At 54.8% G+C, this 15,209-nt stretch overlaps 2 protein-coding genes across 7 annotated transcripts in view; both read right to left on the bottom strand.

The window, feature by feature from the left end:
- The window catches only part of LOC116069485 (cell wall mannoprotein 1-like), a 3,914-nt gene extending 1,797 nt beyond the window's left edge, over positions 1-2,117 (bottom strand). Inside the window, exons 1-2 of the mRNA XM_031340153.1 lie at positions 1,980-2,117; positions 36-120 (exon numbers count right to left, since the gene is read on the bottom strand). Coding sequence (XP_031196013.1) covers positions 36-120; positions 1,980-2,070 — 176 coding nt within the window. The 5' untranslated portion in view covers positions 2,071-2,117. The remainder of the gene's footprint in view (positions 1-35; positions 121-1,979) is intronic.
- A 943-nt stretch (positions 2,118-3,060) lies between these two features.
- The window catches only part of Iqcn (IQ motif containing N), a 14,724-nt gene continuing 2,575 nt past the window's right edge, over positions 3,061-15,209 (bottom strand). For 4 of the 6 annotated variants that reach the window (XM_031340147.1, XM_031340149.1, XM_031340148.1 and 1 more), the window contains exons 2-3: positions 13,130-13,254; positions 3,061-12,694 (exon numbers count right to left, since the gene is read on the bottom strand). In XM_031340147.1, the coding sequence (XP_031196007.1) occupies positions 3,140-12,673 (9,534 nt within the window). In that variant the 5' untranslated portion in view covers positions 12,674-12,694; positions 13,130-13,254 and the 3' untranslated portion in view covers positions 3,061-3,139. The remainder of the gene's footprint in view (positions 12,695-13,129; positions 13,255-15,209) is intronic. The other 2 variants (XM_031340151.1, XM_031340152.1) reach the window with 2 other exon arrangements.

Genomic DNA, 15,209 nt, shown 5'->3' with positions numbered 1-15,209 from the left:
AACTGGGGAACGCAGACGTGGGTAGAGACTGGGATGTGATGGTCGGCTCGGAACTGGGGAACGCAGACATGGGTAGAGAGGTTGTCTCTGGCTGTGAGGGGGGTGAGCCTGGGTCTGGAGCTGTGGAGTGTAGAGAGGATATGTATTCCAGACTTGGAGAGGGGGACTCAGGAGTTGTGTCTGAACTTGGGGAGGTGGTGTCAGGGGTTGTCTCCGGAGTTATGGAGATGGACTCAGAAACTGTCTCCAGACTTGGGGATGTGGAGACTGAACTTATTACACTCTCCAAGAATAGTGTAAAAGCAAAAGCAACAACTGGAAAAAAACCAAACAAACCAAGATGTGGATGTGTATCTATGAAGCTTGCAAATGGGCAGCCAGGGCTGGAACACTGCTCAAGATTCGATCTCAGCCCCTGGCCAGCATGCCAAGGCCTTACACTCTTACCTGTGGCTGAACACGAGTACTCGGAGTTCAGCTTGCAAGTGCCCTGGCCCGACTAATGCAACCCTGCCTGACTCCACAGAGCTGGCCTCTGGAGGGCCACCTGTTACATCTCAATCACTGACTACCTGTGACTTCCTCTTTACAGAAAGGGGAAACAATTGCAGAAAGTTGAAACATTACTCAACTCTGTCCCTCAGGTGTAGGCACTTCCTCCCCATCCAGAACTTCCTAGAGTCCTGAGAACTGGGAAGCCCTGACCTAAACTAGGATTTGAACTCTGCCCCCAAATGCTGGCCACACCCTCTACCGCCGAGCCGCGCTCAACCTTTGCCAAAACCAGGATTCAGGTCTCTGACACACACCGTCCCTCTGGCTGTGCTTCACCTCCCACCCCACCCTTTACCCCATCCCGGAGACATTCAGAGGCTATGGAAATAGTTCCTGCTCTCCCTCCTACCATGACTTCCTTCCAGATCCAGGTCACTCCACACAGGTGTGCAGGGCACGGGCCTCGTCAGCTGCTTTGCCCAACCCATGCCTCACCCCACACAGCAGATATGAGGAAATAAAATTTAGGTGCTGGAAGGGGGTGCTGAGGGAGCAACCCTCCCACACCCCAGTCTCCCAGGCCCTGTGGCAAAGGAATCTAAGGATGTGAGTAGACACGATGAGAAATTCCTGAGGAAGTGAAATTGACTCAGATGCCATAGTGGATCCCCAGCCAAACCAGGACTTTATTTATTAGCAGTTAAGGTTTTAAGTGATGAAAGAGGAGGTGGTGGCAATCTCCAGTCCTACTAAGTACTTGGCACCAAATAGGTCTTCATAATTTTCTGGAAAGTTAAACAGAAAAGAGAGTAGAGCCTGGCTCTGACTTTCATCCTGTACACGGGAGGCAGAGGCAGGCTAACCTCTGAGTTCAGGGCCAGCCAGATCTACAGAGCAAATTCCAGGACAGCCAGAGCTACACAGAGAAAACCTGTCTTGGAAAAAAAAAAAAAAAAGAGGGAAGTGAGGTGTTTTGGCAATGTGCCTGGCATTGAACTTTCCCTCAGTCTCAATACGAGATGGAAGCTGGCAGGTATGGAGCTGTGTCAATTGTCCCTAATAGGATCGTCCACAGGCTGGAGCCTGCCTGTGCTTCCAGGGATAACTGTGGGACTTTCGGAATAAAACCTTCAACTATAATAAATCAACTGTCTAAAGAAGTAGCTGGAAGGAATTAAGTCCGGCACCATGAACTCCTAAAGGAAACAGGGACAGTGAATGAACTTAAAGTGAGCCCCGATCCCTGGCCCTTTGTACAAATGGGGGGCAGGTCTGTAGGTCCTCACCACTTTCTGGATGGGGCAAGACTGTGCTAGAAGCCCGAGTGTCCCGGAAGCCACTGGCTTCTGCCTCAGCTCAGATGACCCCGAGGGGTTGGTACCAACCCTTCTGTGTCTGGGAGGGAAGGGGAGAGAAGAGTTTGAAGCCCTGTGTCCCGGCCCCGCTGTCCCCCGGAGTCATTCCCTTTCCCTCCACCAACCTACCTGTGTCTTCAAGGAAGACGGAGGAGGAGTCGCCAGGTCTGGCGAGCAGCAGCAGAGCCAGCGCCAGGGGCAGCAGGCGGGAGCTCGCCATTCCTGCGGTCTGTCCAGGCTACAGGTGCGCGCCCAGGTTGGCAGCACCTGGCCCACGCGCGGCCCCTGCCGGCGAACAGCAGGAATGGCGGGCTGCCCGGGGCTCTGGGGTTGCCTCCAGCCCTTCCTCCCTGGCACCCCAGCGCCTCCTCAGCACTGGGCCGAACTGTGCTCCTGAAGTTTCTAACATTGCCTGAGGACACGTGGTGGCCCCCGTCCCCAAACACCCGGGGATACTCCTTCTATGGTTGTCCCACACCTGACTTGAGTACCCGTCTCTCTCTGGCCACCAGTCTCCTAAGTGGGGTGTTGAGGATGCTTTCCTGTCTCTCCCTTTGGCTCACCTAGGTGGAAATGCCTTCTCTGGTAGGCTTCACAGCACCGTGGATGCAGCTAGAACCTTCTAGCATTTTCTAAAGGAGGTACTCTTGTGTACAAGCAAGCTAAGGAAGTCAAAGTGGGCTAGTCCCTGCCAGCTAGGTTCTCACGTTTTGTTGTTTAATCTTTGTTTTTGAGATAAGGTCTTACTGGGTAACGCAGGCTTACTCAAACTCCTGGTGATTCTCCTGCCTCAGCCACCATGCTGAGATGACAGGTGTGTGTGTGTGTGTATAAGATTTATGTATATTTGGTGTGTTTGCATGCATGTATTGTGTGTATTTATGTGTGTCCCTGCATGCCTTGTGTGTGTGTGTGCACGCGTGTGTTTAGGGAGGTCAGGTGAGTAGACTCTCCCCATCATGTGATCACACAGGGTTTAGTAACAAGGATCTTTACCAACTGTACCATCTTACTGGCCCGAGATGTGACATTTTAGAAGTCATCAGCCATGTGACACACAGGGTTCCATGCTAGTGAACTGTGGCCCCTGGAAAATAATTAGGATTCCCCAATCCTAGCTATAGATACTACATGGGCCAGAGACACTGGAACTCCTTGCTGCTGGCACCATCTAGAATTCCCCTTGTCCCTTAAGACACACAACCAGAGGCAGGCTGTAGCATGCTTTATTCACAAGACTCATGGGGCCACATGGCCATGTTGGTGTCTCTTGCCGACAGGGAGGGGCCTTAGACGCCAGGCCAGTGCATAGAGTAAGACTTTGAGGTACGGCAGCGTGAAGTGTTCCTGGAGATGCTCCACGGGCCTCCTGTTCCTAAGAGTGCATCCGTGGTGAGGCAGCTTCGAGTGTAATGGCCCCTCCACATTGCCTGAACCATCTTGGCTGCAGACTGCTTCTGGCTGAGCTGCCGGCGGGTCCTGTAGCCCTTCCAGGCTGCCTGGATGATGGTGCATGCTCTGTGTTGCTGGTTAAGAAGGGTGTTCTGCTGGGATGCTGAGGTCCATCCAGAGAGAGACTGGCCCGAGACGCCCCGGCCAAAGCCCTGCACCACGCGTGTGGACAGCGTGTGACCACACACATGGCAAGTTCGTGGCTGGGACCCCACGAGCATCACAACGCTGGGCGGACTCTCTACTGGGGGACCCAGGGATTGGCAGACGCTGCAGACATCTGGCTGACAGGATAGGAAACAGCGGTGCTCGGAGCTGTTTCTGTTGTCCAAGTTTCCCTGGGTTCTGCCACTGTGCTCTGGCCGCGCAGTAGGGTGCAGTACCTGTCGGACCCGGGCCTGGGTCCGGCGAATGCAGTAGCCACGCCAGGCAGCCTGGATGATGGTAGTAGCCCTGAACAGCCTTTCCAGATTCCGTCGTACCCGGTAACCACGCCATGTAGCTTGGATGATGGTAGCCCATTGATGCCACACTTTCACAGTGCGGCGTACCAGGTAGCCACGAGCGCACGCTTGAATGGTGACAACGGCCTGGACGACAACTTTCTCCATGGCCTGTACTGACATCAGCAGCTCAGCTGAAGGCTTGCGGTCCAGCAGGGCCTCTGCACCAGAGGGGTCCCATGGCTTGTAGCCCCTGTTGGGATGCCATATGCCTTGGGGTGCCCCAGCATGTGCTGTGGCTCTGACCGATACGTTGGGGACTTTGGAATTCCATGACTGGCCAGTAGCCAGGCCGGCATCCACAGGGCCCTGGGGTACAGTGGGGGATGGGGATATCATATTATGGCCAGTTTTAGGGTGTGTAACAAGATGGGGTCTGTGGCTGTGGGGTGTGGTTCTGGGGCCCTGGGAACTCCCACTGAGGCTTGTTTCATACACCGTGATATGTTGAAGTCTGTGGCCATAGAGCATGGTGGAGACTTTTTGAGAGGCTTCATTAAAACTAGTTTTAGGGCCTGTGACCTGTTGGTTTTGACTGAGAGCTGCAATGGAGATTTGTGAGACTTTACCACATCCAGTGACAGAGCTCTTGATATACTCAACATTTTGGTCATGGGGCATGTTTGGGACCACGGAACTCCTATCATAGCTAACTCTGGAGCCTGTGACAGGAGGGGGCCTCTGCTCAAGGTGTGCGATGAGGTTTAGCACTGTTCTTACTGGGCCAGCCTGTCTGGTGTCCTGGGCAGCCTCATCAAGAAGGGGTCTCTGGGAGCCATTTGATGATGGCTCATGGACCAGAGACACCCTCCGAACTCCTGAGGATGCCTCCTGTCTCCTCTCATTCCCTGTGTGGATGGTGGGTGTGATGCCCATCATGGATGTCCCTGTGGGCTCCTTGTGACTGTCTAATGAGACCCCCGGTACTGACTTGAATGGATGACTCAAGGGGAACAATCTGTTCATGGGACCTTCTAGAACTTCTGAAACCAAACTGCCTTGATTGGATTGGTAGGACTTTTCATCAGTGAGGGACCCTTGGTGGTCACTCTTGGTGTGGCCCTGAGGTTCTCCCATCTGGGAGGCACTAGATGCCCCATTTTTAGGTGGGGGTGCTGAGTCTGTACCCTCTGAACTCTGAACAGCCCTGGGGCTTCCAGGCTTGACCTCCCCTAACCCCAGAGGCAGCTCAGCTGACCCAGCTCTGCCTGTACTCAGCTGTGGTCCTACTGAGACATTAGGAGCCACAGGTTGGCTCGAGTTGTCCGCAGGGGCCTCCTGCAAGCTCGGGACCCTGTGATCAGGGTGGAGGCTGGGCGGCTCACTGGTGTTTTCTGAGACTAAGGGCTGAATGGTGACGCCGCTGGCTATGGAGTGCTTACCTAAACTTGGGGCCTGCTTAGGGACAGAGGGCACACCGTTGGCTTGTCTGGGAACCTCCTTGTTCAACAGGGCTTTTGAGAATATTTGGTCTCTGAGAGCATTTTCAGCTGCCAGAGGCTCATGTCCGTGATACTCCCTTCCTGTGGCACCAAGGCCTGTCGGTGATGCCCCCAATTTTGACTCAGTCTCGGTGCCCTCAGGTTTGACAGAGTCTATGCTACGTGCCACTGTTGAGGACCCTGTGTCAGCCATTTGTCCTGGCTTTGGCAGGGTCAGATCGTGGACACCTACAAGCTTTGTCAGCCTCGGGTCTTGACTAACCTGTGAGGCATTTGACAAGACTGTGGGCGAGTGGTGGGGGTCTTCAGCCAGTGTCTGTGCTGCTGGTAAGTGAGCGTTGGCCAGGCCGGTGACAGCTGGTACCAGGAAGGGGACCTGGGCGGCTTCCCTATACTGTATTGCCTGAAAGGGACGTGGACAGATCCCTACCAGCATGGACCCCAGTGGGGCCATGTTACTTGTCCTGCTGGCCATAAAATTTGGGCAGAGGCTTGGACTATGGGAGTTTGGTGAGGGTTCTCCAGCTGGGCTCAGGTTCTCCCTACCGCCATTCATCTCTTGAGGGTGACTAGGGGCCTTGCTGCTACCCACAGGGCATGGAGGGAGGTTGAGGGCCACATCACTGGCTCCAGCGCCTCTGTGGGGTCTCTGACCCTCACCACTAATCACTGATTCTGTCAATAGGTTCTGGGTCCTGACACCTACCGTGGACCCTGGGGCAACATTCTGGGTCACACCATCCACCATGGACTCTGGGGGGGCAATCTGTACCACATCTTTCACTGTGGACTCAGGGGGGACACTCTTGCCTACACCCTTGGTCATAGACACCTGAGGAAGGTTGGGAGTCTTGCTTTTAACTGCAGGCTTGATGGCAGGTGCGGCAGACTCCTTTCCATCTACTGAATCCTGGGGCAAAGCCCCACCCATAGCACCTGCTGGATCTGCAATGATCATACCTACATATTGGTAACTGGGTGGAACCATGGTAGCCATAGAGAAGAGCTGGGGGTCTAATGTAATAGGGAGAGTGGCACAGGGCTGAGGGATGCTGGTGCCCAGCTGGTTTGTGAAGAGCTTGGATGGAACCTGCATTCTGGGCATCGCAGCTGGGCATGGGCTCTGGCCCACACCTGTGGCCATGGCAGCCTGATTTTGAGGCCAGTGGGCATCTGCTGGCAAGGCCCACGCAGCCATGGGGGGTGGGTTAGCCCCCTGACACACACTTAGGAACAGTCCAGTAGTCAGAGGCCCCTGGGGCATCCCTGGGGCGATGCCCCTAAACAAAGCCTGGCATGGAACACTGGCCCCTACAGCCAGGCCATTGTCCTCTGCAGGAGCCACGGAAGGCTGGCCAAGGCCATGGATGGGCTGAGCCACAGGACTTGGGGGCCCCTTGCTAGCCTGGGTCGGCTTTGAGTGAACTGTGGAATCCCGAGGGGTGGACCGGTTCCTGGTACCTATTGGCAAGTTTCCACCTGGGCTGCTGCAGACTCCCAGCAATGGCTGGCCTGGTGTATGTTTCACACAGGGCTGTGCCCACCCTTGGTTGGACATAGAGGGCTGGCCTTGAGCTGTACTGCTTTTCCGCTGTGTGTGCTGCTGTAGGGGGAAAGCTGGACTGCTGACCCCGCGACCCATCCCACACACCACGGTGGGCGGTAACAGGCTCAGAGCTCCCAAGGTAGCCGTGGGTGCATTGGAGAGATCAGGGTATATTCTGGGAGCCAGAAATGGGGAGTTCAGACTTGGGGGCACCCTGGTGGACAGTGGCACCTTGAGTACTCCAGGGACCACAGTGCTGGCTGTGGTTGGCTGACTGGGGTTTGGAGAAGCCCTGTTAGCCACAGATACATGGGCCAGGGTTGGGGACCTAACACTGACCACAAAAGCCTGGGCTAGGCTTGGAGACACGCTGTGGGGGATACATGGCTGCACATAGTTTGGGGTTACAATGGTGGCCATATAAGGTTGAGCGAAATGTGAAGGAATGCTGTAGGATGGGAATGGCTGGAAAAAGCTTGGAAACACCCCGGTGGCAACAGATGTCTGGACTGAATCTGGATGCCCTGCACCTTGTGTGGGCATGGAGGAGGAGCCAGGCGGTGGCCACCTACTCAGAGGTGACTGAGCGGGCCTCGGGGCTCTGTGGGTGGTGTCAGATGGCTGGGCTTGGCCTGAAGTTGCCCCAATGCTCACTGGCTGGTTGTTTAAGGTCACCACACCAGCACCAGATGCCTGCATAAAGTTTGCGGGTACACTAGAGGCCATATGTTTCTGGGTATAGATTGGGGGCCCTCCAGCGTACATAAATGGTTGACTAAAATTTGTAGGTGACCCATAATATATCAGTGGTTCTGTCAGGCCTGGGAATACTCTAGTGTCCATGGATGGCTGGGCTGAAGTTGGGGACCCTCTAGTGGCAGCAGGTGGATGGGCCAGGTTTGGGGCCACCCCAGTGCCCGTGGATGGCTGAGCCAGGCTTGGGGACACAGCAGTGGCAGCAGGTGGATGGGCCAGGTTTGGGGCCACCCCAGTGCCCGTGGATGGCTGAGCCAGGCTTGGGGACACAGCACTGGACCCTGCAGGCTGAGATAAACTTGGATACAGCCCCTTGGCCTTAGCCCCTTGGCTTAGGCATTGAGATCCCTCACTGGTCCTGCATGCCTGTCCAGGGCTTAGGACTCTACCATGAGCCAATTTGTCTTTGGGTTGGACAGAATCCAGGCAAGTGACCCCATTTGGTTTCTGGCCCCTGGCCTGAACCTGACCCCTTCTATGTGAGGTTGCAGTTGTGTCCTGGGACAGTCCCTCAGTTAGGTCCCCAGTACTATAGTCTGACCCACTATCTGACTCCCAGTGGAGATTTGAGGCCAGGCTGGAGCTTGAGAGGAGAGGCTCAGGTACCAGAGGGGGCTGTTGGAACTTGGGGAGCGTGCGCTGAAGACCAGCTGGACATGTTCTCTCCAGCTGCCCCTGAAGCCTGTACCTCGCGTCTCTGATCTCCTTCAATTTGGGCTGGAAGTCCTGCATGTCATCCTCCCTGCTACATTCCAGAACCTCTGAAGGCGGCAAGCTAGCTGAAGGGCTGCTCTGCAGGGAGCTCTGAGAGTTACAGCTGTCCTGGCAGCGGACCCTGGGATAGCTCTTGCCTAACACAATCTGTGGGTGCTGTGGGATCTTGGCTAGTAACTCATCAAGAAGGGACTTGTGGCGGCGGCCAGGAGCCTTGCTCAGGGAATGGGGTGAGGTCGAGGACACGTGGGGGTGTTTTTCCTGTTTGGGGGTGGACCTGCTGGGGACTTTCTGTGACTTAGGATTTAGGAACACTGATGGTGGCTGATCATTACACTGTTCATTTCCTACATTCCTCACTATGGTGGCCGTGTTTTTACTGCCTGGTGGTGCCGTTACTCGTCTGTGGCCTGACAGCTGGACCTGCCTACAAGTCTCCTTGGGCGATGAGCTGTGACTCTTGACTAGGGAAGAGCAATAGCTACAGGGAGACTTCTTATGCATCCCCGGTGTTGAACACTGACACACATTGCCATGACAAGCGGTAGAGGGCCATGGGGACATGGGGGACTTCCCATCACCCACATGACCCAAGTGCTTGCTGGCCACCACGTTGCCCTCTCTGTACGACGACCCTGGGTAGGGTACCCTGGTGGCCACAGATGGCTGCTGGGAGCTTGGGGCTGTGGTATTACTGGTTACTGTTGGCTGGTTAGTGCTTGGGCCTATACCATTGGCAACAAGTGGCTTCCATGGACCAGGAGGTGGTGGCTGGGATGGTCGCTTGGGGACATGGGGACCCTCACCACATGCCATGGAATCAAGACCCAATGACTTCATATATAGACCAGAATAAAGGACCGAACCTAGCTCCCCTGACAGTGTGGGTATTTTGAGTAGGGGACAGTTGTAAGTGCTGGTGACCATCCCACCAGTAAAAGAGTCTATGGTGGACTGTGGCGAGCAGGGTGACCCTTCCAATGTGACCCCAACCCTTTTCTCCCACAGGATCCCATCAGGCTGTTCCCAGGTCAAGCCCTCCCATGGCCTGACCTTGCTACACCGTGCTCCTACAGGACCCAGCGCAGATCCCCATGCCACCGACAGACTCTTGCTGCAAGTCACCTCCACTGGGGCAGGTGCTGTGGTCATCCGACTCCCCACTGTTTTTGAGGTGGCCTTAGGGAGGAAGGTGCCTGTCCTCTGGGCCATCTGGGCCAAGGACTGAGTGAAGACAGCACCCAGCTCACCCTGGCACAGCGCCTGGCTGAGCGTGGCCCTCTCATCTTCTGTCAAGGCCTTACACAGGACCTCGGCCAGCTTGCCCTGTGTGGCCTTGTTGAGTTCTGGACGAAGCTCACCACGGGACAGGGCCCGGGACAGGGAGACACCCAGTTCACCCCATGACAGTGCCTTCATCAGTGCCATTCCCAGCATGCCTTGAGGCAGAGCCTTGACCACAGATGGCCCCAGGACCTCCCGGGATAGGGCCTGGCTCAATGCAGTCCTTACTTCCCCCTGAGAAAGTGTCTTGACCAGGAGTGTACGCAGGTCCTCAGGAGAGCCCAGCATGGCCACCAGGTCTGCACATAGGGATGCAACAGATGCTGCCAGGTCGTCATGGCAGGACACTGCCTGGTTGGGCATAGGGGATGGAGGTGGGGTCCGTGCCCGTCCAGTGTCACCCCAGGATTCTGCATTGCACACAGAGTGTCCACTGGGAGTCATCACAGGTACCAGCATGCCTTGGCTATCGGTGGCTACTGTACGTAGGTTCTGCATGGTCTTGTTTGGTGCATGGGTATGGAGCTGGGGCTGGGCCACGCTCCTGTCATCTGGCTTGGCACGGGCTCCAGCGCTAAGTGTCCCCAAATGTTGCCACAACTGGACAGATGCCTTGGAAGAGCTCAGGAATGTCTGCGACTGGGTCTTGCTACTGAGGTCAGTGGTAGGGTGGGCAGCCAAAAGACACTTGGCTGTTTCAGTGGGCAGCTGGGCCTGGGACGGAACCTTAGCCAGACATGTGATGAGCTGGGCCAGGGATGGGGCCTTGCTGAGCTTAGCGGATGGACAGACCTGGCACGTTGCCCTGGTGGTTTTAGTGTGCGAGGTCTTGGCACGCTCAGCAGGTGGACACAGCTGAGATGAGCTCTTTGCTCGGAGAGAGGCCATGTGGTGCTGGGGAGCAGAGGTGGGCGAATATGCGTTTGGGTGTGCTTCAGGAGGGACTAAGGTCATTCCCAAGGAGCGTGTGTGCAGGGAGGCCGAGGCTGGACATGCCGTGGTCAGATGATCTCGAGATCTAGCCTGTTCGCAAGCAGGTTGGAGCTGGGCTGTGAGCGACATCAAGTGTGTGGCCAGTGGCGAGGACGACAGGGAGGCAGAGAGACCTACAGGGGGATGCCGTCCTTCAGGTGTGCCTAGGGTCAGCCTGGAGGGTGTGCAAGACTGGGACACGGCTTTACAGAAGGGTGAGGCCGATGGAGTTTGGGCATGGCAGGGTGCTGGCGGGGTTTGGAAGGAGCTCTTGGTCAGGGGAACAGCCAGCTGGGCCTGGGTCAGGGTCACAGTAACCTCCTCAGGCATGTACACCCTATAGTGAACCTTTACAATCTCTGCCCTCTGCTCCATCTGAGTCAGGGCCTTGCTCCGATCTTCCATCACTTTTGTCCAAGACAGAGCTCTGGTTGCAATGGCTGTGTTAGTTTTGAAAGCTGCTTCCTTCTTGGAGGCCCTTGTGGGACCAGGCTTCATCTTCTCTACGTCCGATGGAGACCTGGCTGAAGGCTTAGGAACTATGCTGTCTAGATTTCCCTGGGACCCGCACCTGATCTTGCCCTCTGCCAAATATAACTGAGAAGCCACCTTGACGACCGTGGCGGCCTGCTTGGTGTTCACGGCGACCTTGGCCTTTGTGCTATTCAAGTGGACCTGGGATGGAGTGTTGCCAGCAGCCACTGGACTATGGGATGAATACTTGGGACTCGAGTCTTCCGCCTCAGTTGAACCACCACACAGGGTCCTGAGTACAGCAGCAACGGAGCGTAACTGAGCTGGGGTCTTGGTTATTATAGCTGCCAGGCGCGTCTGAGGTGAAGGCTTGACCGTGGGGCTTGACTGGGTGGTTTTGGGTGAGGTGGACACTGTGTAGGTCTGAGCTTGGCTTCTGGTCATCGGTCGCATCTGGGGTGAGGTCTTTGTTGCTGTGAACCCAGGGCGAGTTTGCAGCAGGACCTTAGTGACAGGAACTCCAAAGCATGGTAAGGCCTTGATGGTAGAGGCCACAGCAGGCCCTGGGGGCTGTACCCTGGGAGCCGTGGTCCCTGGGACCATGGAACGCATCTGTGCTGTGGTGTTAGAGAGTGAAGAGTTGGGTCGCACAGGAGCCGGGGGCCTCATCATTGGGGAGGCCGGGCTGGTTGCTGCTTGCATCTTCATGGGTGTCGCTAGGTATATGGGGCGTGTCTGTGGTGCACTCTTTGGTGCTGTGGGCATTGTGCCTGGGGATTTAGGGATAGCAGCAGCCACTGGACACACCTTGGTAGGGGTCTTGTTGACTGGATATATATGTAGTGGGGCCTTGGGGACATCTGTTTCTGTGTGGACCTGGGTCTGGGTCTTCAGGGATCCATGAATGGCCTGGCCATATATCCCTGTTGCTGCTGACTCTAGGGTCCCCACTTTGACGGTCTTAGAAGCCACATGCCTGATCTTCAGACTGTCCCCCTCTACGTGTCTCGTGAGACAAGAGCTCCGAACAGTTTTGGTCAACATGCACGGTTGATACTGAGTACCTGTGGATCTGTCGATCACACACTGTGGCTGGAGACCACCTCTGGGGACTCTGCTGGCACAGGGACCTGCTGTGGCTTGTGACAGGACCAGCTTGTCAAAGGATGGGAACTGAGTCTCTTTAGTCACCATGGCTGGTGGTTGGTCCTCTGGGGCACAGAAGCGCACCTGCTGTGGCTGGTGGTAAGGGATGTCTTCCTCCTCTCTCTTCACTTTCTTAGCAGTCAGCTTGTTGGAGTGCATCAGCCGGCGTGTGCTGAAGCGTCGCCAGGCCTCCTGGATGGCCTTGGCTGCTGTCATCTGGGAGATGAGTTTCTGGCGCAGCCGGTAGCCCTTCCAGTTGGCTTGGATGACCGTGGCTGCCCGTGACACCATCATGTCCATCTCGTCCACCAGGATGTTCTTGAAGGCCTGGCTCTCCACCACTGCCCGCAGGCGAGGCACTTCCCGCGATGGTAACACTACTGTCTCCTTGGATGGACAGGAATCATTCTGGACCCGAGGACATAGCTTGGCCACTTTCTCTTGGTGAATGGGGGTAGGCTGAGGGAGGCCGGGCCTGCTCGGTGACATGAGGTTCTGGAACTGTAGCTGAGCTGCCGGCTTCATTGTTGCCATTCCTGAGCCGGGCAGAGAAGTCTGAGGGAGGGGGGAGAGGTTGAGGATGAGGTTTGGTACGTAGGGAAGATGGACAGATGGACAGATGGGGGTTTGCATAGGGGGTTTGCATAGATGTGTGGGTGAGTGGAGATGGGTAAGGAGACATTAGGTGCATGGATCGTTGGCTATACTCAGAGGGGTAGAAAGAAGGGTTGGTGAGGGGCAGAGAGGTGATGAGTGGGCAAGAGTGTTGATGGGTGAGTACCAGGTGGGTGGCAGTGTACACACTGAACAGATGCGTCCCTGTGTGGTGAAGAGTGAAGAGCACACAATCCAGAGATACCTGTGGACTTCTGCTGGACAGCAGGTGCAGAGAGCAGGGACACCACCACCCAGCAGCCCTCAGACCTATAACCTGAGCATGACATATGTGCCTGGCAGAGGCACTCAAGGCAGGCCCAGTCATCTCCTTACCTTGGAGGGTCATAGAGTTGGCAAAGGAGCAGGAGAAGGTGTAATCTTGGAAGCCAGCCTGTACGGGGAGGCTGTCTTCAGTTCTTCATTCCAAGAAATGTACACAGCAGCGCTCTGGGCTGGTTCTGTTAGAAACACCAACAGGAGTGGGTGGGGCTGTGGACTAGGCCAGGGGAGGACAGAGCTGGGAGGGAGGGCACAGGGAGGATGAAGGAGGGAGGACAAGGGGAGGATGGAGTGAGCAGGACAGAGGACACCCCACAGGAAAGGCCTGGGAAGACTTCGGTGTCGTTTGGCAGTTAGCACCTGGACTTAATGTGTACATAACGGGGACTACGGGGTCCCAAGGACACGTGAGAATGGAAAGCAGGGGATGTCTATGTCCTTATTGTCTAGAAGGGTGAGACCCAGAAGGCACACACCCAGGACATGCCCACTCAGCAAGAAGTAGGGAGCTGCGAGAAGGGCTCAGTGTGAGGAGTGACTGCGGCCAAGGCTGACAGCACAAGTTCTCCCCTGAACCCAGCCAGTGGGAGCGCCGTTACCTTCTGCCTCTGCACAGACACCTAGTGCACGCATCCTCCACACACAAGCTAATACTTGGCAATCAAAAAAAGTTAGGCCAGAGCTAGAGTGGCTCCACGGCCAACAGCACTTGTAGCTCTTGCAGAGGACTGGGGTCCAGTTCTCAGCACCCACACAACTCACAACAATCCCTGACCCCAGTCTCAGCAGATCTCACACCCTATCTGGCCTCAACAGGTATGCTCATGGTACACAGACACACATGCAGGTAAAGCACCCGTACATATAACAATTTTTAAAAAGAGAAAACAAAACAACAACAACAAAATCTAAACCAGTCCTGGTAGCACCCACTTAACTCCATCACCCTGCAGGCAGAACTGGGTGGATCTCTGTGAGTTCAAAGCTAGCCTGGTCTACTGAATGAGATCCTGTCTACATAGATAAATGATGTCAGACAAATGATCCTAACTTAATTTTGCTACCAGATACTCACTTTATTATTTATTATAGACCATGCTGGCCTCGAACTCAGAAATCTGCCTGCCTCTGCCTCCTAAATGCTGGGATTAAAGGCGTGCGCGACCACCGCCTGGCAGTTCTCACTTTAAACATGTAGATCTGGTTGTGTTGGAGGTAAATGTGTAGACAAGAATTGTAGGCAAAGGGCTACCATGGCTATGTTCCACTCTCAGGGACTTATGCCTCCTATCCACAGAAGACACACTCAGACAAAGCAACAATAAACGCATCCGAACCTAATAGCACAACCTAATAGCCAACCATAGAAGGCAAAAAACTGGAAGTATTAAAGAGACGGACCAATCCAGAATCAGAATTGGACTGGTTTAATTCTTCTTAGAGAGGGTATCTCTATGCAGACCAGGCTAGCCTGAAAGTCACAAAGATCCACCGGCCTCTGTCTTCCCCTGTGCTGGGATTAAAGGTATGAGCCACCGTGTCTGCTATACTTTTAAAAAAATATTGTTTTATGCTATATTTTTAAAATATGACTTTATGTGTGTATCTGTACATGTACATGTGTGTGGTGTGAGTGCATGCTGCGGTTACAGGCATGTATGATCTCTCAGAATGCTGAGCAATGGCACATGGCAGCCGAGTCGCCTACATTCTGTCACATGGCCTTGGCTGTCGCTTTAGCTTTTACAGTTCACTTCACACATGTGAATATTTTCCCTGTGTGTATATGTCTGTGCACTGGGTGTGATGCCGTGCCTGTGGAGTTGGTTGTGAGCCCCCATGCGGGTTCTGAGAACTGAACCTCTGGAACAACAGTCAGTGCTCTTAATTGCTGAGCCATCTTTCCAGCCCGTTTTATCATTTGATTTCATTAAACATTGTTTTTAGTGTTATTTATACATCTCTACTGGCTAGTTTTATGTCAACGCAACATAAGCTAGTCATCAATGAGTAGGGAACCTCAATTGAGAAAATGCCTCTGTATGATTGGATGGTAAGCCAAGTGGTGGAGGCCAAACTGGTCTACAAAGTTAGTTCGAGGACAACCAGAGCTACACACAGAGACCCTTTCTCA

The sequence above is a fragment of the Mastomys coucha genome, unplaced genomic scaffold (assembly GCF_008632895.1).
Source record: "Mastomys coucha isolate ucsf_1 unplaced genomic scaffold, UCSF_Mcou_1 pScaffold22, whole genome shotgun sequence".
NCBI classification, from domain to species: Eukaryota; Metazoa; Chordata; class Mammalia; order Rodentia; family Muridae; genus Mastomys; species Mastomys coucha.
This window is presented reverse-complemented; position numbering and strand designations above follow the sequence as displayed.